General features: G+C 42.5%; 1 protein-coding gene across 1 annotated transcript in view; it reads left to right on the plus strand.

Moving 5' to 3' along the window:
* Positions 1-26,042, plus strand: part of CPE (carboxypeptidase E) — a 97,802-nt gene that overhangs the window by 50,263 nt on the left and 21,497 nt on the right. Inside the window, exons 3-4 of the mRNA XM_077279465.1 lie at positions 3,938-4,105; positions 19,161-19,278. Coding sequence (XP_077135580.1) covers positions 3,938-4,105; positions 19,161-19,278 — 286 coding nt within the window. The remainder of the gene's footprint in view (positions 1-3,937; positions 4,106-19,160; positions 19,279-26,042) is intronic.

The raw sequence follows: 26,042 nt of genomic DNA on the forward strand, positions 1-26,042 counted from the left end.
GATATGGACAGTCTACTGCCTCCAAATAGAAACAAGTGTCCTCACAGACCGCAAACAGAAATGTTGGGTGAGGAATTAAAGGGAACCTGACAGCTGAAACATGGTGCCAGATCCATAGCCAACATGTATCAGACTGTGGCTGTATGAACTCGGACAGGTATGTTTGATTCCGAAATACTTGGGTGTTTCGGAGAAAAACATACATTAAAAGCCTCCGAGGACCATGTTTTGAGAGAGACTAGTTGGTCCCTGGTGGTTTTTCCCCACCTGCTACCAATGACAGGTCTCTCCATGTACATGCAAATGTAACTTAAAGGGGTATTTCCATCTCCAAGGTCCTTTCCCAATATGTAGTAGGTGTGTTAATACTACTAATATTAGCAAATAAGTTTATTAGAAATGAAATATAGTTTTTCTGATTCGCTATGTCGCTTACTTTATGTGCAGACATTACAGGACCTTAGGTGCTCTGGAGATCATCAGAGATTGGGATTTTTTTTATACCCCAACCCTGACTTATACTTCTCAACAACTTTGTCCCTAATTTGTTTGGAGATCTCTTTGGACTTCATGGTGGTGTTTGGTGCCTCTTGCTTAATGGTGTTGCAGCCTCTGTGGCCTTTCAGAAAAGGTATATTTTTCTCACTTCACCAACTTAGACTATTTAGAGCTGATGCATCACGCACAAATCAGATTACAAAAATATTTAAACAAAGTTTATAATGAAACAAAATAGGTAAAAAGCCAAGGAGGGTGAATACTTTCGCAAGCCACTGTACATGGATGAGTTCATACAACCAGTCCCTGATACATGCTGCCCATGGATCTGGCGCCATGTATTATGTATCAGCTGTCAGGTTTCATTTAAAACAAATAGTATATCAGGAGGTTGGTAGGTACAGAACACTGGAAGTCCCTTTATTGCCTTTCTGCTACTTGACGTAGGAAGTGTCTGCGTGTATGGAGCATGGTCAAGAGTCCCATACAAGGTGGGTACTGACTGTATTATACAGCCGACACCTGTCTCTAACTTACATGCTGCTGGCAATCTGTGACGGGGGTATTTCGTGTTCATGTTGGGTGTCCGTTCCATTCCACCCCCTACAGCAATGTGATCTTGGTGACTCCATAGGCTGTGAATCATTATATGCACTATGTACAGCAATACTGAAGTATTAGATAGGGGAAGTGGGTCAATAATTATTGCATCAAATGAAAATATACCAAATGTAATATGTAAGAAATAATGATAAAGTGCCAAACAAAAGTAGACATAAATATGGTTTCTTACAAAATCAGTATATATGAAATATTGATAAATATTTCATAGCAATACTGAAGTATTGTAGATCCTACAACAAGGCAAAATGCACACAGCCAAAATGTAGAAAGAAAAAGATTGTTTATTAAGTCTTTAAAATGACATACAGGACAAATTAAAAAGTGAGTCACCCAGTGGATGGAGGCACGGAAATCAGGAGGAAATGCATTACACAAACAATTGGATCAACGTCCAGACTTCAAAGGTAACTGTATGTTTGAACAGCTGAGAAGTGTCCTGAAATATCACTCGAGACATGATGTAAGTACAGATCAAAAGAGCTGACATAGTATACGATGTAAATACCATGGGATGATAGCTGAACATCTCTGAATGTACAGTATACACATACCCATGGTCTGCCCCCGCTGACATGGAGCCAACCTCAACATGTCATATATAGTACAAGTTCCCTAAGGGGATTGCAAAGTAAAGTAAAAAGTAAAAACAAAGGGTTTTTAAAGATATTAAAAATAAAAATCCCCATAAGTTTGAATCATCCCCTGCTCTTCCCCATCCAAAAATACATTTTACAAATAAATATGCTTTGTGTCATATTCATAAAATTCCAGTCTATCAAAATATAAATTTATTTAATCCATAAAGGTAAAAGTCATGAAAAAAAAGTAGTTTTTTTTTATAGCTGCACTTTCATCTGAAATACAATTCTTTAGTCCCGATTTATCAAAATGTTTACCCCAGAAATCTGGCCTAAACACTTTAAAAAGTCACAAAGTTTTCGTGCAATATGAAGTTGCGCAATGATTTTGCAACTTTTGGCTTTTTCGCGCTAGTTTTAGGCAACTCCGCCAAATTGGAACACAGAGTTGGAGCTGGACGGCTCGCAACAGTGCCCGCCCATCTAATTCATGTGGCGTATCTTACACCACAAATCTTACTCCAGTCTAGGACTGGAGTAAGATTTGTGCTGAGGTGCCTCTTTTTATAGGGCTTGGAAAATGGCAAAACAAACCATTCTGTTAGGGCATGCTGCACCAGGCTGTTAGGGCATGCTGCACCAGGCTGTTAGGGCACACCACACCATGCTGTCATGGCACTACACCAGTCTGTTAGGGCACTATGCACCATACTATTAGGGCACTTTACACAAGGCTGTTATGGCATGCTGTACAAGGCTATTAGGGCACTCTACACAAGGGTGTTAGAGCACGCTGTACCAGGCTGTTAGGGCACTCTGCACCAGGCTGCTAGGGCACTCTACACAAGGCTGTTAGAGCACGATACACAAGGCTGTTAGAGCACTCTACACAAGGCTGTTAGGGCACTCTTCACAAGGGTGTTAGAACACGCTACACAAGGCAGTTAGAGCACTCTACACAAGGCTGTTAGGACACTCTTCACACGGGTGTTAGAGCACGCTGTACCAGGCTGTTAGAGTACGCTACACAAGGCTGTTAGGGCACTCTGCACCAGGTTGTTAGGGCACTCTACACAAGGCAGTTAGAGCACTCTACACAAGGCTGTTAGGGCACTCTATACAAGGCTGTTAGAGCACGCCACACAAGGCTTTTAGAGCACTCTACACAAGGCTGTTAGAGCATGCTGTACTAGGCTGTTATAGCATGCTACACAAGGCTGTTAGAGCACGCTACACAAGGCTGTTAGGGCACTCTACAAAAGGCTGTTAGGGCACTCTACAGAAGGCTGTTACGGCGCGATGCACCAGGCTGTTATGGCACTCTACAGAAGGCTGTTAGAGCATGCTACACAAGCCTGTTAGGGCACTCTACACAAGGCTGTTAGAGCTCGCTACACAAGTCTGTTAGAGCACGCTACACAAGGCTGTTAGGGCACTCGACAAAAGGCTGTTAGGGCACGCTACACAAGGCTGTTAGAACACGCTACACAAGGCTATTAGGGCACTTTACACAAGGCTGTTAGAGCACGCCACACAAGGCTGTTAGGGCACTCTACACAATACTGTTAGGGCACTCTGCAAAAGGCTGTTAGGGCACTCTATACAAGGCTGTTATGGCACTCTACGCAAGGCTGTTAAGCCACGCTGCACCAGGCTGTTATGGCACTCTACAACAGACTGTTAGGGCACCAGGCTTTGAAGAATGGCGGCGCATCATTATATATAAGCCGGTTCACGTTATGCGTTGGCCAATCACAGACATGGCAGGCGGACCCAAACAGTAACACGGACTTTTGTTTTGAAGTCCGTGTTCAGGGTTCGGCATCGGACACTTGGTTTCCCGTGCGAAACCCGAACTTTACCGTTCGGGATCGCTCAGCCCTAATTGGGACTTATTCATAGCATACACAACCCTTAGTTATGATTGTTAGCACTTGACAAGGAAAAAATTAATTATGATTTTTTACTTATTATTATAAAACTTATTTTAATGTGTTTATATGCTGCTTTAATTTTTTAATCTTGCTAATAAAACAAAATTCTGACTTTGTGCAACTTATCCATGTAGGAGAGGATTATCTGCTGAGGTGTTTGTGACTTGAGGGCTTCTTGCACCCCCTAGTGGACGACAGCTTCAACTAGCTCATAAGATCAGATGCAAAGCTAACATTTCCTTTTAATCAAATGTGAGAGTTCTATGAAATTTCACCTAGTGCTATTTTTTTCTCTTGTATAAGCCTGGAGATATAAAGGACTGGTTTGTTGGTCGCAGCAATGCACAAGGTATAGACCTGAACAGAAATTTTCCTGATCTGGACCGTATTGTCTACATTAATGAGCGAGAAGGTGGAGACAACAACCACTTGCTGCAAAATCTGAAGAAGACAGTTGACCAAAACACTAAGGTACCTATAATTTTGTGCCGTGAGTTACAGTTTTAGTCTGTGTTTTGTCAAATGCTATAATGATTATGTAATCAAATTACTCGATATACAGCACAGATCCTTGAAACGAAAAACAAATGTGAAACTCCAAGAGTGCAGCCAGTTATGATGTAATAAGTGGATTTATCATCACATACATTAATATATATACATATATATTCCTTATGTATGATCACACTGGTGTATTTACTCTGAAAATCCATGTCAGAATGGCGGTATTATCCTGATATTAAGATGAGCATTTCATGAGTTCAGCTCTAGAATAAAATATCTCATGAAGATTAAGTGTATCAGTCTTCACCCCACCCTTCACCCTTCCTGACTGACAGCTGCAGCTTGTACTAAACACTGTGAGATCTCAGCAGCAGGGAGGAGGGACACTGAGGAGCTGTCAGGCAGGCATGGTGAGTGGAGATTAAGTAAACACTTTCTAAAAGGGTTATACAGCCATTCCAAATTTAAGTAGCCTACCCTCTTCAAGTCTAAAAGATCTAGTATTAATGTGAGAAGTTTGTGAAATCTAGTGACAGGTCACTTTAAGGCTCTGCTTACATTTTGATATTCGTACAGTATATGTCGGAGGCATACATGGAGCGTATTCCGGATCATACACCATATATGTGCCACTGTAGCCATTATGTACATACTGTATATTGATACATACAATATATTGATGTATATTGACAATATTCCGAAGTGTTGTCTCCCATGAGGCACATAATGTGTATTAGCATATTTATAGATTATAATAACTAATCTAGGGTAACTAATGAGGGTTATTCTTTTTACATTTTGAGAAAAAAACAAGAAGTTACAAAAAAGACCTAAAAAATACTCTTTAATAATATTAAAATATTGGACTAGAAACCACAATAGCGAAAAACCAATGGCAGGGAACCCAAAGATAGGATCAGATAGTCGTTGAATACAGATAATCAAATAAATATAATTGCTAGTAAGGAAAGGGCTAGGGAAGATAGACGTGCCTCACCCTACTGGAATCCCTTCCTTGCAGCGGAGGTTGGCACCCTGGGATACGACATGGCGCCCCCGCTCAACGTAGACTGACCCTAAAGACCCTAAAAGGTATCCCTACCAAAGCCACCACCCAAAACACACCACAAAAAAACACAAAATGAGTGGATACACTTATGTGCTGTTACTGCTAATAACTATCAATGCAACATGACGTTAGTGAGCCTTGTTATATTCCATCTGAGGTATACGTGATGTCAAATCTGGAGAGATGAGTGATTTGAAAGGATGCATATATTAAACAATAAATAATACTCCCTTTTTAATATTATTATAATTTATAAAATACAGTAGTGAATAATCATAGAAAATGATGATTGGTGTCTCCGTAATTAGCAGATTATCTGAGACGGTAGAAGAAATATTGTCACTTCAACAGGAGACACATCTTATACAGGTCCTTCTCAAAAAATTAGCATATAGTGTTAAATTTCATTATTTACCATAATGTAATGATTACAATTAAACTTTCATATATTATAGATTCATTATCCACCAACTGAAATTTGTCAGGTCTTTTATTGTTTTAATACTGATGATTTTGGCCTACAACTCCTGATAACCCAAAAAACCTGTCTCAATAAATTAGCATATCAAGAAAAGGTCCTCTAAACGACCTATTACCCTAATCTTCTGAATCAACTAATTAACTCTAAACACATGCAAAAGATACCTGAGGCTTTTAAAAACTCCCTGCCTGGTTCATTACTCAAAACCCCCATCATGGGTAAGACTAGCGACCTGACAGAGGTCAAGAAGGCCATCATTGACACCCTCAAGCAAGAGGGTAAGACCCAGAAAGAAATTTCTCAACAAATAGGCTGTTCCCAGAGTGCTGTATCAAGGCACCTCAATGGTAAGTCTGTTGGAAGGAAACAATGTGGCAGAAAACGCTGTACAACGAGAAGAGGTGACCGGACCCTGAGGAAGATTGTGGAGAAGGACCGATTCCAGACCTTGGGGAACCTGAGGAAGCAGTGGACTGAGTCTGGTGTGGAAACATCCAGAGCCACCGTGCACAGGCGTGTGCAGGAAATGGGCTACAGGTGCCACATTCCCCAGGTAAAGCCACTTTTGAAGCCCTGGACTGTTGCTAAGTGGTCCCAAGTACTTTTTTCTGATGAAAGCAAATTTTGCATGTCATTCGGAAATCAAGGTGCCAGAGTCTGGAGGAAGACTGGGGAGAAGGAAATGCCAAAATGCCTGAAGTCCAGTGTCAAGTACCCACAGTCAGTGATGGTGTGGGGTGCCATGTCAGCTGCTGGTGTTGGTCCACTGTGTTTCATCAAGGGCAGGGTCAATGCAGCTAGCTATCAGGAGATTTTGGAGCACTTCATGCTTCCATCGGCTGAAATGCTTTATGGAGATGAAGATTTCATTTTTCAGCACGACCTGGCACCTGCTCACAGTGCCAAAACCACTGGTAAATGGTTTACTGACCATGGTATTACTGTGCTCAATTGGCCTGCCAACTCTCCTGACCTGAACCCCATAGAGAATCTGTGGGATATTGTGAAGAGAAAGTTGAGAGACGCAAGACCCAACACTCTGGATGAGCTTAAGGCCGCTATTGAAGCATCCTGGGCCTCCATAACATCTCAGCAGTGTCACAGGCTGATTGCCTCCATGCCACGCCGCATTGAAGCAGTCATTTCTGCCAAAGGATTCCCGACCAAGTACTGAGTGCATAACTGAACATTATTATTTGATGGTTTTTTTGTTTGTTATTAAAAAACACTTTTATTTGATTGGACGGGTGAAATATGCTAATTTATTGAGACAGGTTTTTTGGGTTATCAGGAGTTGTAGGCCAAAATCATCAGTATTAAAACAATAAAAGACCTGACAAATTTCAGTTGGTGGATAATGAATCTATAATATATGAAAGTTTAATTGTAATCATTACATTATGGTAAATAATGAAATTTAACACTATATGCTAATTTTTTGAGAAGGACCTGTATTATACTTAAATTTTGACCCAGAAAATATTCAATTATAATATACTCCTCAATAATAATTATTAAAAGTTACCGTATTTTCCGGCGTATAAGACGACTTTTTAACCCCCGAAAATCTTCTTAAAAGTCGGGGGTCGTCTTATACGCCGGGAATCGACTTGTACGCCGGTGTATATGGTGGGTGGGGAGGGGGAGTGATCCTGATGACGAGGGGGCGTCTCACAGGAAAGTGAGTAATCCCCATTACCTTATCCTAGCGGTGCAGCGTGGGGGTGTCAGTGCTGGGAGCGGCGGCAGCTGCTGTGTTCTGGTGCGGCGGCTCCTCTTCTGTGTGGGGCCTCTGTGCTGTGAGGTGGCGGCGGCAGCGGCGTATCTTTATCCAGTTGGGGCTCCTCCGGCATCTCCTTAGCCCTGGAGGCCCCGCCGCAACTCCATCGGTGCGATGCGGTGGCCTCCGGGAAAATGGCCGCTGCTCAGATTCAGATCTCGTGTCCCGAGATTTCGGGACGAGATCTGAATCTGAGCAGCGGCCATTTTCCCGGAGGCCACCGCATCGCACCTATTGAGCTGCCTCCGGGAAAATGGCCGCTGCATTGCACCGATGGAGTTGCGGCGGGGCCTCCAGGGCTAAGGAGATGCCGGAGGAGCCCCAACTGGATAAAGATATGCCGCCGCCACCGCCACCTCACAGCACAGAGGCCCCACACAGAAGAGGAGCCGCCGCACCAGAACACAGCAGCCGCCGCACCAGAGCACAGCAGCCGCCGCACCAGAGCACAGCAGCCGCCGCCGCTCCCAGCACTGAGACCCCCACGCTGCACCGCTACGATAAGGTAATGGGGGATACTCACTTTCCTGTGAGACGCCCCCTCGTCATCAGGATCACTCCCCCCCCCCCCAAAAGGCACATATTCACCGGCCCTATAAGACGACATAGGGTGTATAAGAAGACCCCCGACTTTTAAGAAGATTTTATATTTTAACTGGTAAAGTTGGGGGGTCGTCTTATACGCCCAGTCGTCTTATACGCCGGAAAATACGGTAAGTTTTATTAGCCTGTTATTGAGGAGCTGTGTCTCTAGTGGGGCTTATGCCCTTTTAGGGATTAATTAATATTCTACTTGTGCTTCAAAATGTCAAACTAAAGTATCACAAGAAAGAATTTTGAGTCCACCTGCGAATATTGAGCTTCATACAAAATATGCTGTTTCACTATTAATATACTAAGCTGGTGAATGAAGCTGTATAACTGCATTAAGTGTTGAATACTCCTCATTCACAAGTCAATGTGTTCTTTACTTTTATTTTAAATTATTTAACAGTTTGTAGCTTCTCGATTTTACAATTAAAATCCAATGATAGGTGCTTGAGCTACTAAAGCACAAATAGTCCCCTATGTTACCTTGTGACATCCATCACTCAGCAATGCCTTAGCAGTTAAGATTTTAACAAACAAAAGTATGTTTTCCAAAATGCGTTAGAGTAAGATTGTGATTTTTATTACTTAGTAATTAGTGATAAATACAAGTGTTCGTTACTCGAGATTGCCTAAGGTGTTCGGATATGCACCGAGTATCACAGGTGCTCAGATGACATGTTCGAGTCCCCGATGCCGCATGTCTCGCGGCTGTTAGCTGTTTGTGGGTGTCTAACATGCACAGAACGTGTAGCCGTGGGGACTCGAACACGGCACTCGAGGAACCGCAATACTCAGTGCATAATAATAATCTTAATTTTTATATAGCGCTAACATATTCCGCAGCGCTTTACAGGTTGCACACATTATCATCACTGTCCCCGTTGGGGCTCACAATCTAAATTCCCTATCGCTATGTCTTTGGAATGTGGGAGAGAACATACAAACTCTTTGCAGATATTGTCCTTGGTGGGGTTTGAACCCAGGACTCCAGCGCTGCAAGGCTGCTGTGCTAACCACTGCGCCACCGTGCTGCCCAAGCCCCCTAGTCAAATATGAGTAACGAGCACTTGTTCTCATCACTATTAGTAATAAATTATTTGATAAGGGGCAAATCATCAGAGAGGGTCACTAGTTTTTCAACAACTTATGCGTTCTTCCTATGCGACTGTGCAGGGGGACTCCACTTCCCACTCACCTATCACAATAGGCCAACATTGTGCTAAGTTCATCCCACAGACGGTCCCCACAACCACGCTACAATTTACACTGCCACCGCATGTGGTTTTACCAGGCCAGCGAGACCCCTGCACCCAACTTTGCCAAGCTGAATGGTTGACTACTTGCACTCTGACTGCAACATAACACAACTAAGGCTACGTTCACATTTGCGTTGTGCGCCGCAGCGTCGGCGCCGCAGCGCACAACGCAAACAAAAACGCGGCAAAACGCACGCTAAAACGCTGCGTTTTGCGCCGCATGCGTCGTTTTTGCCCGCAAGTTGGACGCAAAAAAAATGCAACTTGAAGCGTTTCTTGCGTCCAACGCTTGCGGCCATGCGGCGCAAAACGCAGCACAACGCATGTCCATGCGCCCCCATGTTAAGTATAGGGGCGCATGACGCATGCGGCGACGCTGCGGCGCCCGACGCTGCGGCGCTGACCGCAAATGTGAACGTAGCCTTAGCTATTTTGTCTTCTCAAAATCATGGGTAAGTTGGAGGAACGAAGAACAAGCTTATTAATATACAAAAAGAAGTACAGTTCATGAAAAAGGTTATAAAAGGTGAAATAACAAAAATATGACATAAACAAAAGGATAAATTAAGAAATCTTACACCGTTGGATCGTGTGACTTGTTTACCCCTGTACTCCTGGGAAGTGACACTGACAAGGTTGTGGTACAGAGCGATCATATGCATATGGTTCTTCTGGATCTGACTCTTATTTTCAGTAGATCAGATGATATGAAGGGTCTCATCAGACCCCTCACTCCTTCAGCTAAGATAAGAAGGGGATGGCTGATTAGATTAGACTCCTAAGGTACCTTCACACTCAGCAACTTTACAACGAGAACGACAACGATCCGTGACGTTGCAGCGTCCTGGATAGCGATCTCGTTGTGTTTGACACGCAGCAGTGATCTGGATCCCACTGTGATATCGCTGGTCGGAGCTAGAAGTCCAGAACTTTATTTGGTCGTCAGGTCGGCGTGTATCGTCGTGTTTGACAGCAAAAGCAACGATGCCAGCAATGTTTTACATGGAGCTAACGACCTGTGAGAACGATAAGTGAGTCACCGCTACGTCACAGGATCGCTCCTGCATCGTTGTGGAGCTGCTGTGTTTGACGTCTCTACAGCGACCTAAACAGCGATGCTGCAGCGATCGGCTCGTTGTCTATATCGCTGCAGCGTCGCTAAGTGTGACGGTACCTTACATAGTTACATAGTTACATACATAGTTATTAAGGTTGAAGGAAGACTGTAAGTCCATCTAGTTCAACCCATAGCCTAACCTAACATGCCCTAACATGTTGATCCAGGGGAAGGCAAAAAAACCCCATGTGGCAAAGAGTAACTCCACCATGGGGAAAAAAATTCCTTCCCGACTCCACATACGGCAATCAGACTAGTTCCCTGGATCAACGCCTTATCAAGGAATCTAGTGTATATACCCTGTAACATTATACTTTTCCAGAAAGGTATCCAGTCCCCTCTTAAATTTAATTAATGAATCACTCATTACAACATCATACGGCAGAGAGTTCCATAGTCTCACTGCTCTTACAGTAAAGAATCCGCGTCTGTTATTATGCTTAAACCTTCTTTCCTCCAGACGTAGAGGATGCCCCCTTGTCCCTGTCTCAGGTCTATGATTAAAAAGATCACCAGAAAGGTCTTTGTACTGTCCCCTCATATATTTATACATTAAAATAAGATCACCCCTTAGTCTTCGTTTTTCCAAACTAAATAGCCCCAAGTGTAATAACCTATCTTGGTATTGCAGACCCCCCAGTCCTCTAATAACCTTGGTCGCTCTTCTCTGCACCCGCTCCAGTTCAGCTATGTCTTTCTTATACACCGGAGACCAGAACTGTGCACAGTATTCTAAGTGTGGTCGAACTAGTGACTTGTATAGAGGTAAAATTATGTTCTCCTCATGAGCATCTATGCCTCTTTTAATACATCCCATTATTTTATTTGCTGTTAGCCGGAGTATTACCACAGCAGCGCGTGTTACTTCATATAAGCAGCAGAATCCAACGTAAGGCAAACTGTGTTTAATATATGCAGCTTGAACTGGAACAAAATAAGAAAGCTTTGACAGTAACTACCAATATAATCTAGTCCATGTAACACATGTCTCTCTGTGAAGGAAACAGCAGCAGACTGATGCAATCAGTGAGTGTCCTCTGACCCTTTTTTTTTTTTTTAAGGCAAACTTTAACAATCACAGCATAGCTGACAAATGAACACTCATAGACATTCAATGCAGACTACAACAGGAATGGAGTTGTTGCATTTAAACTTATTCCAACACCCCCACTCAACAACTGCTTATCCTGTTAATCCCATTGCAGTTCTGAATTCTTCAAACTTGGCTCTTGACAATGGCTTTGTCAAAACATCTGCTAACATCTTGTCAGATTCACAGTAAACAAACTTTAGAACTTCACGCTCTACTAAGTCACGCAAGTGATGATGTTTAACATCAATGTGCTTTGTTCTTGCACTTATCCTTTCACTGCTGGCGAGCTTGATACATCCTTGGTTGTCCTCATAGATAACAGTTGGTTCAGCTAGTGGTTTGCCGAATTCTTCCAAAAGTTGCTTCAACCAAATTAACTCTTGACTTGCATGAGCAGCTGATGTATATTCTGCTTCTGTAGAAGACAATGCAACTGACACTTGTTTTCTACTCGACCATGAGATTGAAGTGTGTCCTAACTTGAACAAGTAACCACTTGTTGATCTTCGATCACTTGAGTCTCCAGCCCAATCTGCATCTACATATCCTCTGAGAATTAGATCTCCTGATGCAGAAATCTTTAGACTTAACTCTTGGGTTGCCTTAAGATACTGAAGAAGTCTCTTAATTGCATTCCAATCTCTTTGGCGTGGCTTGCTTACACGTCGGCAGAGAATTCCCACTGTGGCTGAGATATCTGGACGGGTTGTGGTTGCTATGTATAGAAGTGCCCCCACTGCTTGTCTGTAACTGTCATTTGTGGGTAGCAGATCTTCTTCTCCTTCCAATTTTAGGTAAGATGGATCCATTGGAGTTGATATGCCTTTGGCTTCTGACATTCCAAACTGGTTTAGAACTGTGGAGATTTTAGAATTTTGATTAAGAAGAAAACTTCCATCTTCCTCTCTCTGGATTTGGATTCCCAAATAGTATGTCACATCTCCAAGGTCCTTGGTCTCGAAATGCTTGTTCAGAATTTGACCTAGTTTTGAAATTTCTCTCTCTTCTTGATGCGCTATTATTACATCATCCACATATAGAATAACATACATCCAATCTTGTGATACACTTTTTGTATACAAACATGGATCCGCTTGAGACCTTTTAAATCCTTCGTCGATTAACACTTTGTTCATCTTAGTGTTCCATGCTCTTGCTGATTGCTTAAGGCCATAGAGAGATTTTTGCATTCTGCAAACAAGGTTCTCTTTACCCCTTTTAACATAGCCTTCTGGTTGAGTCATGTACAGCTCTTCTTCAATGTCTCCATGTAGAAAGGCTGTTTTGATGTCAAAATGTCTTACTTTCATCTGCTGAACAGCAGCTATGGATAATAAAGTTCTGAATGTAGTTTGCTTGGCAACTGGAGCAAAAGTAGCATCATAATCTTCACCATATTTTTGTGAATATCCTTTTGCGACCAATCTTGCTTTAAAACGGTGAATATTACCTTCGGAGTCATATTTGTTCTTAAAGACCCACTTACATCCAATTGCTTTCTTGCCTTGAGGTAGCTCTGTGAGCTCCCATGTTTTGAGCTTATGAAGGGATTCCATTTCTTCATCAGCAGCTTTTATCCATTTTTGCTTCTTATGAATAGGCAGTTTTTGCATTTCCTGCCATGACTGTGGCTCTTCTTCTGGAATTGATCTGACCATATAAGAAAGGCGTTTAGCTGGAATTCCTTTATTTGATCTTTCTGATCTTCTGATCTCCTGAAGTTGGCTTGGTTCTTCTGTTTCTTTTTCAGTACTTTCAGAGCATATCCAGACTTCAGTATTTTCTTTGAGATTCTCTTCAATGTCTGGAATCACTGACTGAAATTCTTGTTCCTTAGGTTGAATGATTTGCGTAACCTCATGAAATTTGAGCGATACTGAGTTTTCATCAATCACTACATCTCTGCTGATTGTTACTGTGTTGGTCTGTGGATGCAGGATTCTGTATCCTTTCTGAGTTTCACTGTACCCCACAAGAACTCCTTCCTTTGCATGAGATTCCCACTTAGAACGTTTTTCTTTGGGAACATGCACAAAAGTTTTGCTTCCGAATATCCTGAGATGCTTCAGGTTGGGCTTCTCACAGTTCCATAGCTCATACGGAGTTTTACTTGTAGCTTTAGTTGGCAGTCGATTTTGAAGATAGGTAGCAGTCATGATGGCTTCTCCCCAATATGTTGTAGGTAGGTTTCCATCAAATAGCATACTTCTTCCACTTTCACAAAGAGTTCGGTTCTTTCTCTCTGCTGTGCCATTCTGCTCTGGGTTGTATGGAACGGTTGTCTGGAACACGATTCCATTCTTTTTCAGGATGGTTTGCACTTTACCACTTGTATATTCAGTTCCATTATCTGCTCGCAGTACCTTTGGTATTCTTCCAAATTTGTTAAGAACTGCAGCAAGATATTCTTCAAGTTTCTGTGGAACTTCATCTTTACTTTGAAGTAGGTAAGTAACAGTATATCTGGAATAATCATCAATGAATGTGAGAAAATATCTCTTCTTGCTGGGAGTAAGAACACTCATTGGACCACACACATCTGTATGTATCAAATCCAGTATCTGTGCAGATTTAGTAGTGCTTACTTTAGGAAACGATTTTCTGGACATTTTCCCTTTTAGGCAACTTGTGCACTTCATTGTTTGATTACACTGGTTGATTGCAATACCATTTGCAAGTTGAGCTAGTTTCTTTACTGCTTCTGGATCTCTGTGGCCTAGGCGTCTGTGCCACACATGAATACAGTCCTTATGAAAATCTTGTCTAGCACTGTAAACAGTTTCATTGCATTTCAGCTGATAAAGTTCATCTTTGATTTTTCCTTCGGCAAGGGTATGACCCTTCTTTGAAATGATGCATCTGTCATCCTTAAATGTAACTATATTTCCTTGTTGTGCAAGCTTCTTTACAGATAAAAGGTTACTTTCAAGTTTGGGAACATACAACACGTCTTTAACTGGGATTTTTCTGACTTGTGCTGAGGATTGAACTTGACAATGGAAATAACCATCTCCTATTCCTTCTGATGTCATATAGTGACCATTAGCTAAAATTACCTTTTCAGACTTGCTTTCATCTAGATTAATGAAGAAATCCTTATCACGTGTCATGTGAGCAGTCGCTCCAGAGTCAATACACCAAACATGGTTTGCATATGGGCTTGTGCTGACCCCAAATGCAGTCGCAATACATGCATCTTCCTTCTTTACAGCTGTTTTAACCTTTTGATGACTGTCCTGCTTTTTAAACTGATTCATTCTTGCTTTCCACACTCTGCAGTCTGCTTTAAGGTGACCAGGTTTTTTACAGACAAAACATTCACGAGTTTCCTTTAAATGACTCTGAGCTTTAGAAAAGTACTGTGTCTTTAATGCTGTTTCTGCTTTGCATATATTATTGCTAATAGTCTCTGACTTTCTCTTGTATTCATCTGCAAGTTTCCCTTTCACATATTCTAGTGTGAGTTCATCATCTGGTCTGGCATCTAATGCAGTCACAAGCGTGTCATAACTTTCTGGAAGACCACTTAATAGTAATGCAGCAACATGAAAATCTTTAATTTCTTCACCAATACCCCTTAGGCGCTCCACAATCTCTAGGGTGTTTCTGATATAGTCCTGCATATGCTGGCCATCACTTAATTTAGACTGATACAGCTTTCTCATAAGATATAGCTTATTGCTGAGATTTGACCTTTCATGCACTTTCTGTAATTCTTCCCACATTTTCTTTGCAGTATCACATTTGCATACATGTACAATCTGGTTATCATCTATGCTGAGGGAAATAGTGCTTTGTGCTTTCTGATCAGTCTCTAGCCAATCACCCGGTACTGGGTCAGGCACAGGCTGTTCAATACATTTCCATGTACCCTCTCTTATAAGTAACATCTTTACCTTGAATTTCCAGGAGCTGTAATTGTGATTTGTGAGACTTGGCACTGTGTACTTCACTGCATTCCTTTCTGTAGACATTCTTGTCTCTTGTACCTCTTTTTTTTTTGTTTGTTACTGGCCCTTTAAGCTGCGCTGTCCGGTGCTCTGTACACTGCGGTACCTTTGCGTTCCGGTGTCCTTGTATTCCGGGGGTTCCTCTGTGCTGTCTGCGCTTGGCTCGCTGCTTATTCCGGTGACTGGGCTTTTTACCATTTACTTTCCGGTGGCTGGGCCCATAACCTGTTAGCCGGAGTATTACCACAGCAGCGCGTGTTACTTCATATAAGCAGCAGAATCCAACGTAAGGCAAACTGTGTTTAATATATGCAGCTTGAACTGGAACAAAATAAGAAAGCTTTGACAGTAACTACCAATATAATCTAGTCCATGTAACACATGTCTCTCTGTGAAGGAAACAGCAGCAGACTGATGCAATCAGTGAGTGTCCTCTGACCCTTTTTTTTTTTTTTAAGGCAAACTTTAACAATCACAGCATAGCTGACAAATGAACACTCATAGACATTCAATGCAGACTACAACAGGAATGGAGTTGTTGCATTTAAACTTATTCCAACATTTGCCTTTGTAGCAGCTGCCTGACACTGGCCACTGAATATGAGTTTGTCATCCACCCATACACCCAGGTCTTTTTCATTGACGGTTTTGCCCAGAGTTTTAGAATTAAGCACATAGTTATACATCTTATTACTTCTACCCAAGTGCATGACCTTACATTTATCCCCATTAAAGCTCATTTGCCATTTATCAGCCCAAGCTTCTAGTTTACATAAATCATCCTGTAATATAAAATTGTCCTCCCCTGTATTGATTACCCTGCAGAGTTTAGTGTCATCTGCAAATATTGAAATTCTACTCTGAATGCCCCCTACAAGGTCATTAATAAATATGTTAAAAAGAAGAGGGCCCAATACTGACCCCTGTGGTACCCCACTGCTAACCGTGACCCAGTCCGAGTGTGCTCCATTAATAACCACCCTTTGTTTCCGATCCCTGAGCCAGCTCTCAACCCACTTACACATATTTTCCCCTATCCCCATTACTCTCATTTTATGTAACAACCTTTTGTGTGGCACCGTATCAAAAGCTTTGGAAAAGTCCATATATACTACGTCCACTGGGTTCCCTTGGTCCAGTCCGGAACTTACCTCTTCATAGAAGCTGATCAAATTAGTCTGACATGAACGGTCCCTAGTAAACCCGTGCTGATACTGGGTCATGAGGTTATTCCTCTTCAGATACTCCAGCATAGCATCCCTTAGAATGCCCTCCAGGATTTTACCCACAGTAGAGGTTAAGCTTACTGGCCTATAATTACCGAGTTCAGTTTTTGCCCCTTTTTTGAATATTGGCACCACATTTGCTATACGCCAGTCCTGTGGTACAGACCCTGTTATTATGGAGTCTTTAAAGATTAAAAATAATGGTCTATCAATGACTGTACTTAGTTCCTGCAGTACTCGGGGGTGTATCCCATCCGGGCCCGGAGATTTATCAATTTTAGTTATTTTTAGACGCCGCTGTACTTCCTGCTGGGTTAAGCAGGTGACATTTAATGGGGAATTTTTATCACTAGTCATTTTGTCTGCCATGGGATTTTCTTTTGTAAATACTGATGAAAAAAAGTCATTTAGCATATTGGCTTTTTCCTCATCCTCATCCACCATTTCACCCAGACTATTTTTAAGGGGGCCAACACTGTCATTTTTTAGTTTCTTACTATTTATATAGTTAAAGAATATTTTGGGATTATTTTTACTCTCTCTGGCAATGAGTCTCTCTGTCTCAATCTTTGCTGCCTTGATTTGCTTTTTACAGAATTTATTTAATTTTCTGTATTTATTTAATGCCTCCTCACTACCTACTTCCTTTAATTCTCTAAATGCTTTCTTTTTGTCCCTTATTGCGCCCCTTACAGCTCTATTTAGCCATATTGGTTTCCTCCTATTTCTAGTATGTTTATTCCCATACGGTATATACTGTGCACAGGTCCTATCCAGGATGCTAATAAATGTCTCCCATTTTCTTTGTGTATTTTTGTGTCTCAGGATATTGTCCCAGTTAATTGCACCAAGATCCTCTCTCATCCGTTGGAAATTTGCCCTCCTGAAGTTTAGTGTCCTTGTCACCCCCCTACTACCCATCTTATTAAAGGTTACATGAAAACTTATTATTTTGTGATCACTATTCCCCAAGTGACCCCCAACCCTTATATTTGATATGCGGTCTGGCCTGTTGGTTAATATTAGGTCTAGCAGTGCCCCCCTCCTTGTTGGGTCCTGAACCAGTTGTGAAAGGTAATTGTCTCTCATAGTTGTCAAAAACCGATTACCTTTGCTGGAACTGCAGGTTTCTGTTCCCCAATCTATTTCAGGGTAGTTGAAGTCCCCCATAATAATGACTTCTCCTTGAGTCGCAGCTTCATCTATTTGCTTTACGAGGATATTCTCCATTGCTTCCATTAGATTTGGAGATTTATAACAAACCCCTATCAGTAATTTATTATTTTTTCCCCCTCCCCTTATCTCCACCCACAGGGACTCTACATTTTCATTAAATTCACCTATATTATCACTGACCTTAAGTCAGTTGTAGCCCTCATTTCTGCTGTGGGTTTTATTTCCCCCCAGAAACCTCCTTGTGAAACAATATGGCCGTCATATTGGTGAACATCCTTAATGCATTCTATTCATACCAATCATGAATATGATTTATCTATAATTCAGGGACATATTGCATTTCGGTGGGTGGCAAGCTACCAACACATTTGCTATTTTCGCACACATGTGAATATACTCCCCAATAATAGATATAGCCATGGATTTTGGAAAACTAGAGTAATACAAAAAAATCCTTAAAATATTGTTCTACCTTGTCCTGTCTATGTACTACAGACAGAACAGCTGCACAAGATGAAAGCATTTAACATTTAACACCTATGTGCCAGTGTAGGCATACAGGGACACATCTGCTAGCCCAAAGAATTATCCAACAATGACAGCTACATCTTAATTACTCTGTATATACAGTCCATGTCTGCTCTCCATCAGATAACCTGCTTGACTTACCTGTACCCAATGGGGGGGCAGGTAGTGATACTTTGATCTGTATAACTCAATAACTCATAACCACATTTATGACATTTATGACTTCTCCTCCAATTAGAGATGGCATGGGAGACCGATTCACAGATTATCTCCCAAGCCTATCCCCCCAGTTTCTACCTGGCGAGATAACCAACGAGTACCAAAGAATGACCTAATCTGTTCTTTGGTTTCTGGAGTGGACCAGGCAACAATTGCATCCACCTTCTCAGGTTCTGATTTCAGAGTTTCTTCTACGCATCCAGCCAGGGAAATCTCATGGTTGCCCTTTGTAATTGTTCTGAAGGTTGATAAGGCACAATGAGTCGCCTTTCCTTTAACCTGACCTGCCTTTGGTCACAGGGAATAGTGAAGCAGTGTACATCGGCCTGTATGTAGCTCCAGGGCGCACAGCAGGAGGGAAAATGTTTACATCCATGGATTGTTACAAGGCTTAATGGGGGAATAATTATGATATCTTGGAAAAGCCATCATTTTACTAATACTGCAATTCTAAAATTAGTTCTGTAGTGGAAGGTAATACACGTGATACTTGTGTAGAAATATATTGCATGGTAACTTTAGTCTGAATTTTGCAGCTTGCCCCTGAAACCAAAGCAGTAATTCATTGGATTATGGATATTCCATTTGTGCTGTCCGCCAATCTACATGGAGGAGATCTTGTTGCCAATTATCCATATGACAAGACCCGAAGTGGTAAGTCTTTTATAAGATACATTGCAGCTCAGGCATGTTCCTTAAAGAGATTCTGTCACCAGGTTTTTGCTACCTTATCTAAGAACAGCATTATGTAAGGGCACAGACCTTAATTCTAGCAATGTATCACGTACTGGGCTGCTTACTGCAGTTTTGATAAAATCACTGTTGTATCTAATGCTGATCTGCAGTTCTTTGAATGCTGAGCTCTGTATGACTCTACCCACTCCACTGATTGGCAGATTCCTATGTACACTGTGCATAGGGAGAAAGCTGTCAATCAATGGTGAAGGAATGGTTATATACAGCTCATAAATGTGGAGGACTGCCTCACAGCAGGTTTACTAGTCCTTTCATGATAATCTCATGCTGATAAAACTGTGATTTTATGAAAACTACAGCAGGCAGCACAGCACTGTACACTATACTACTCTCAAATTAGGTTTCAAAAACCCCTTTAATTACCAAAACATAACTGATCAACCAGTGCAACCCCTTTAAGTAAACACATATGCCCATAATTCTGGTCTTTTCTAAAGAAAAAAAGTGAGTGAGGGGTTATTGTGACTTGCAACATTTATAGTTTCCCTTAGTTTTCCCATAATAATACTTTCAGTCTCAGACCCCACCAATGCTATGGGACATGATCACACAACAATATATTATTTTCCATAGTTTGCCCTAGTAAATGGTGCACGCGGTGGTCAAAGATGTTCCTCCCAAAGACAGAACCACTCTATGAAGTCCGTATATATGGTACTGAGGCAGATGGAAAGCAGTTGTCCAGATGGGACAGTTGAAATTGTTTGACGTAAGCTGTCCTACCACACAGCACAGTTGGACTCTTCTATCTGCCAGTTGTTTGCTGCTAGTCCTTACATGAAGATCTACAGATACATCGGTCAGAAGGTGATTTGGGTGTTTTTTCGAATCTCTGGCATTTTTCAAACGCAACATGCTCCTAAAAATAAAGCAGGAACATCTGTAAGCGTTACAGTGCTGGAAGAGAAACACACGATAAGAGTCCCTATACATGCAGGCATCTATGGAAATTAGGCAGCATGTCTGCACTGTAAGAAGTCCAGATCCTTGAAGAATTTGCTTAGGTCTTACGCAGTTCATTAGGAATGCAGAAGAGCACACAGTCATGTAAGCTGAGTAACATAATTATGCTGTAAGTCTGCAAGTTTAGATAAATCAAATATTGATCTGTTTCTCATTGGGTCATTAAAGATTTTTTTTTTTTACAGTTTTATGTTTATAAAGCTTAAAGGGGATTTCTGGGATTTTAAGAAACTTGGTGAAAAGTATATATATTTTTAAATGGTTTATTAGTCATTAGAAAAAATAATAATAAATAAAGGAAAGTCTAAGAAAAATCCTCTGCCTCCCAGCTGCCCTCCCTTCTATTATTACCCTGATGAAGGGGAGAGAAAAAGATAAAAAAGGGGAAAGAAAATAAATATACAAAAAACCTAAAGAGCTTCCAGGTGCTTAAAACGATAAGACACACCAAGTCCACTATCCTCCCCCTCATAAATTATGCAACACAGACAACTTTTCTCTCTCTCTCTTTGCCTCACAGAATTTCATTCATTACATGTTATTATCCTCTAAATGGGATTTGTCACCCCCAAAATACCAATTAAAGGCAATCTGTCACCCCCCGGGACATGTATGACATGTAGGACATGTATTAATATGGGCATACAGGTAATAGAAATGTTACACTAGTCCTGTGTTGTGAATTTGGATTCTGGGCTCCCCCGGTGGCCGCTTGTGGAATTGGACTTGTCATCCTCTTTCCTGTTTCACCTGATTCCATCAGTAGTGGGTGTCGCTATTTAAGCTCATTTCTCTGGTGGTTTCTTGCCGGTCAACAATGTTATCTGATGCCTCTCAGTGCTTGTTCCTGCTTCTAGACAACTACTGATAAGTTGGACTTTTGTCCATGTTTTGTTTTGCCTATTTGTTCCAGTTCGCAGCTGAAGTTTTGTTACTGTGTCTGGAAAGCTCTCGTCGATCAGGGATTGCTACTCTGGCGTTATGAGTTAATGCCAGAGTTTAAGGTAATCTCTGGATGGTGTTTTGTTAGTATTTTTCTGCTGACCATGAAAGTATACTATCTGTCTTCTGCTATCTAGTAAGCGGACCTCAAATTTGCTAAGACTATTTTCCTGCTGCGTTTGTTGTTTCATCTGAACTCACCGTCATTATATGTGGGGGGCTACTGTCTTCTTTGGAATATTTCTCTAGAGGTGAGCCAGGTCTTATATTTCCCTCTGCTAGCTATTTAGGTCTTAGGCCAGAGCTGGGCATCTAGCTATAAATAGGAAATGCTACCTGGCTATTTCTAGTTGCGCGGCAGGCTTAGTTCATGGTCAGTATAGTTCCATCTTCCGAGAGCTTGTCCCTCTATAGGCTTGCTATGATCTCTGCCTGCAGAGATCATGACAGTTTGACCGGCCCCTAAAGTGTTAAAGACCCAGGTTGAGAAAGGAGAGTTATAAGAAGTCTGCTGGAATTTTTTTTTTTTTTTTTTTTCCTCCAGTCTGCCTTGCTGCAGTCTTTTTTCTCTCTCTCCTCCTAATCTCTGTGTGCTCTGTGTGCACCTGACAATGGTGGATCTCCAGAGTGTAACTGCGGGTTTGAATAATCTCATCACGAAAGTACAAAATTTACAAGATTTTGTAGTACATGCTCCGGTATCTGAGCCGAGAATTCCTTTGCCGGAGTTCTTCACAGGGAATAGAGCTAGCTTCCAGAATTTCCGAAATAATTGTAAGCTTTATTTGTCCCTGAAGTCTCGTTCAGCTGGAGACCCTGCTCAGCAGGTTAGGATTGTGATTTCCTTGCTCAGGGGTGACCCTCAAGATTGGGCCTTCTCATTGCCAGCAGGGGATCCTGCGTTACGCGATGTGGATGCGTTTTTTCTGGCCTTGGGCTTGCTTTATGAGGAACCTCATTTGGAACTTCAGGCAGAAAAAACTTTGATGGCACTATCTCAGGGGCAAGACGAAGCTGAAGTTTTCTGCCAAAAATTCCGTAAATGGTCTGTGCTTACTCAGTGGAATGAGTGCGCCTTGGCGGCAACTTTCAGAGAAGGTCTCTCTGATGCCGTTAAGGATGTTATGGTGGGGTTCCCTTTGCCTGCAGGTCTGAATGAGTCCATGACAATGGCTATTCAGATTGATAGGCGTCTGCGGGAGCGCAAACCGATGCACCATCTGGCGGTGTCTATGGAAAAGACGCCAGAAAGTATGCAGTGTGATAGAATTCTGTCCAGGAGTGAGCGACAGAATTTTAGACGGAAGAATGGATTGTGTTTCTATTGTGGGGATTCTACTCATGTTATATCGGCATGCTCTAGGCGTACAAAGAAGCTTGATAAGTCTGTTTCCATTGGCACCATTCAGTCTAAGTTTATTTTGTCTGTAACCCTGATTTGCTCTTTGTCATCCATTGCCACGGACGCCTATATTGACTCTGGCGCCGCTCTGAGTCTTATGGATTGGTCCTTTGCCAATCGTTGTGGTTTTGATTTAGAGCCTTTGGAGACTCTTATTCCTCTGAAGGGGATTGACTCCACCCCATTGGCTAATAATAAACCACAATACTGGACACAAGTAACCATGCGTATCAATCCGGATCACCAGGAGATTATTCGTTTCCTGGTGCTGTATAATTTACATGACGATTTGGTACTGGGATTGCCATGGTTGCAGTCTCACAACCCAGTCTTGGACTGGAGAGCTATGTCTGTGTTGAGCTGGGGATGTAAGGGTATTCATGGGGACGTACCTTTGGTTTCTATTTCGTCGTCCATTCCCTCTGAAGTCCCTGAGTTCCTCTCTGATTATCAAGACGTCTTTGACGAACCCAAGCTTGGGTCGTTACCTCCGCACCGTGAGTGCGATTGTGCCATAGATTTGATACCGGGTTGTAAATATCCAAAGGGTCGTTTGTTTAATTTGTCTGTGCCGGAACATGCTGCTATGCGGGAATATATAAAGGAGTCTTTGGAAAAGGGACATATTCGTCCATCTTCTTCTCCCTTGGGAGCTGGGTTTTTCTTTGTCTCAAAAAAAGACGGCTCTTTGAGACCATGTATTGATTATCGGCTTCTGAATAAGATCACTGTTAAGTATCAATACCCATTGCCATTGCTTACTGATTTGTTTGCTCGTATAGAGGGTGCTAAGTGGTTCTCTAAAATTGATCTTCGTGGGGCGTATAATTTGGTGCGGATCAGGCAGGGGGATGAGTGGAAGACCGCATTTAATACGCCCGAGGGCCACTTTGAGTATTTGGTCATGCCTTTTGGTCTTTCTAATGCCCCTTCAGTTTTCCAGTCTTTTATGCATGATATTTTCCGCGATTTTCTGGATAAATTTATGATAATATATCTGGATGATATTCTGATTTTTTCTGATGACTGGGACTCTCATGTCCAGCAGGTCAGGAGAGTTTTTCAGGTTCTGCGGTCTAATTCTTTATGTGTGAAGGGGTCTAAGTGCGTTTTTGGGGTCCAGAAAATTTCCTTTTTGGGGTATATTTTTTCTCCCTCTTCCATTGAGATGGATCCCGTCAAGGTGCAAGCTATTTGTGACTGGACTCAGCCCTCCTCTCTTAAGGGTCTTCAGAGATTTTTGGGCTTTGCCAACTTTTACCGCCGATTTATTGCTGGTTTTTCGGATGTCGTTAAACCACTGACTGATTTGACCAGACAAGGCGCTGATGTTGCTAATTGGTCCCCTCATGCTGTAGAGGCCTTTCAGGAGCTTAAGCGCCGTTTTGCCTCTGCCCCTGTGTTGCGTCAGCCTGATGTGAATCTGCCTTTTCAGGTTGAGGTTGACGCTTCGGAGATCGGAGCTGGGGCAGTGTTGTCGCAGAAAGGTTCCGACTGCTCCGTCATTAGGCCTTGTGCCTTCTTTTCTCGCAAATTTTCGCCCGCAGAGCGGAATTATGATGTTGGGAATCGGGAGCTTTTGGCCATGAAGTGGGCGTTTGAGGAGTGGCGCCATTGGCTCGAGGGGGCTAGGCATCAGGTGGTGGTATTGACTGACCACAAAAATTTGATTTATCTTGAGACTGCCAGACGCCTGAATCCTAGACAGGCGCGCTGGTCTTTATTTTTTTCTCGCTTTAATTTTGTGGTGTCATACCTACCGGGTTCTAAGAATGTTAAGGCAGATGCCCTTTCTAGGAGTTTTGACCCGGACTCTCCTGGTAATTCTGAACCCACAGGTATCCTTAGGGAGGGAGTAATTTTGTCGGCCGTTTCTCCTGATCTGCGGCGGTCCTTGCAAGAGTTTCAGGCGGATAGACCGGATCGTTGTCCGCCTGATAGACTGTTTGTTCCGGATGATTGGACCAGCAGAGTCATCTCTGAGGTACATTCTTCTGCATTGGCAGGTCATCCCGGAATTTTTGGTACCAGGGATTTGGTGGCAAGATCCTTCTGGTGGCCTTCTCTGTCACGAGATGTGCGAGTCTTTGTGCAGTCATGTGACGTTTGTGCTCGGGCCAAGTCTTGTAGCTCTCGGGCTAGCGGACTGCTGTTGCCCTTGCCTATTCCTAAGAGGCCTTGGACACACATCTCGATGGATTTTATTTCAGATCTGCCTGTTTCCCAGAAGATGTCTGTCATCTGGGTGGTCTGTGACCGTTTCTCTAAAATGGTCCATTTGGTTCCTCTGCCCAAGTTGCCTTCTTCTTCTGAGTTGGTTCCTCTGTTTTTTCAGAATGTTGTCCGATTGCACGGTATTCCTGAGAATATTGTTTCTGACAGAGGTACCCAATTTGTGTCTAGATTTTGGCGGGCATTCTGTGCTAGGATGGGCATAGATTTGTCTTTTTCATCTGCTTTTCACCCTCAGACTAATGGCCAGACCGAGCGGACTAATCAGACCCTTGAGACATATCTGAGGTGTTTTGTCTCTGCTGACCAGGATGATTGGGTTGCTTTTTTGCCATTGGCAGAGTTCGCCCTCAATAATCGGGCCAGTTCTTCCACCTTGGTGTCCCCGTTTTTCTGTAATTCGGGGTTTCACCCTCGATTTTCCTCCGGTCAGGTGGAATCCTCGGATTGTCCTGGAGTGGATGCGGTGGTGGAGAGATTGCATCATATCTGGGGGCAGGTTATGGACAATTTGAAGTTGTCACAGGAGAAGACTCAGTGTTTTGCCAACCGTCATCGTCGTGTTGGTTCTCGGCTTTGTGTTGGAGATTTAGTGTGGTTGTCTTCTCGTTTTGTCCCTATGAGGGTCTCTTCTCCTAAGTTTAAACCTCGGTTCATCGGCCCTTATAGAATATTGGAGATTCTTAATCCTGTTTCTTTCCGTTTGGACCTCCCTGCGTCCTTTTCCATTCATAACGTTTTTCATCGGTCGTTATTGCGCAGGTATGAGGTACCTGTTGTACCTTCTCTTGAGCCTCCTGCTCCGGTGTTGGTTGAGGGTGAGTTGGAGTACGTTGTGGAGAAAATTTTGGACTCTCGTGTTTCCAGACGGAAACTCCAGTATCTGGTCAACTGGAAGGGTTACGGCCAGGAGGATAATTCTTGGGTCAATGCATCTGATGTTCATGCTTCTGATCTTGTTCGTGCCTTCCATAGGGCTCATCCTGGTCGCCCTGGTGGATCTGGTGAGGGTTCGGTGCCCCCTCCTTGAGGGGGGGGTACTGTTGTGAATTTGGATTCTGGGCTCCCCCGGTGGCCGCTTGTGGAATTGGACTTGTCATCCTCTTTCCTGTTTCACCTGATT

Source organism: Ranitomeya variabilis, chromosome 1 (genome assembly GCF_051348905.1).
Source record: "Ranitomeya variabilis isolate aRanVar5 chromosome 1, aRanVar5.hap1, whole genome shotgun sequence".
Lineage (NCBI taxonomy): Eukaryota > Metazoa > Chordata > Amphibia > Anura > Dendrobatidae > Ranitomeya > Ranitomeya variabilis.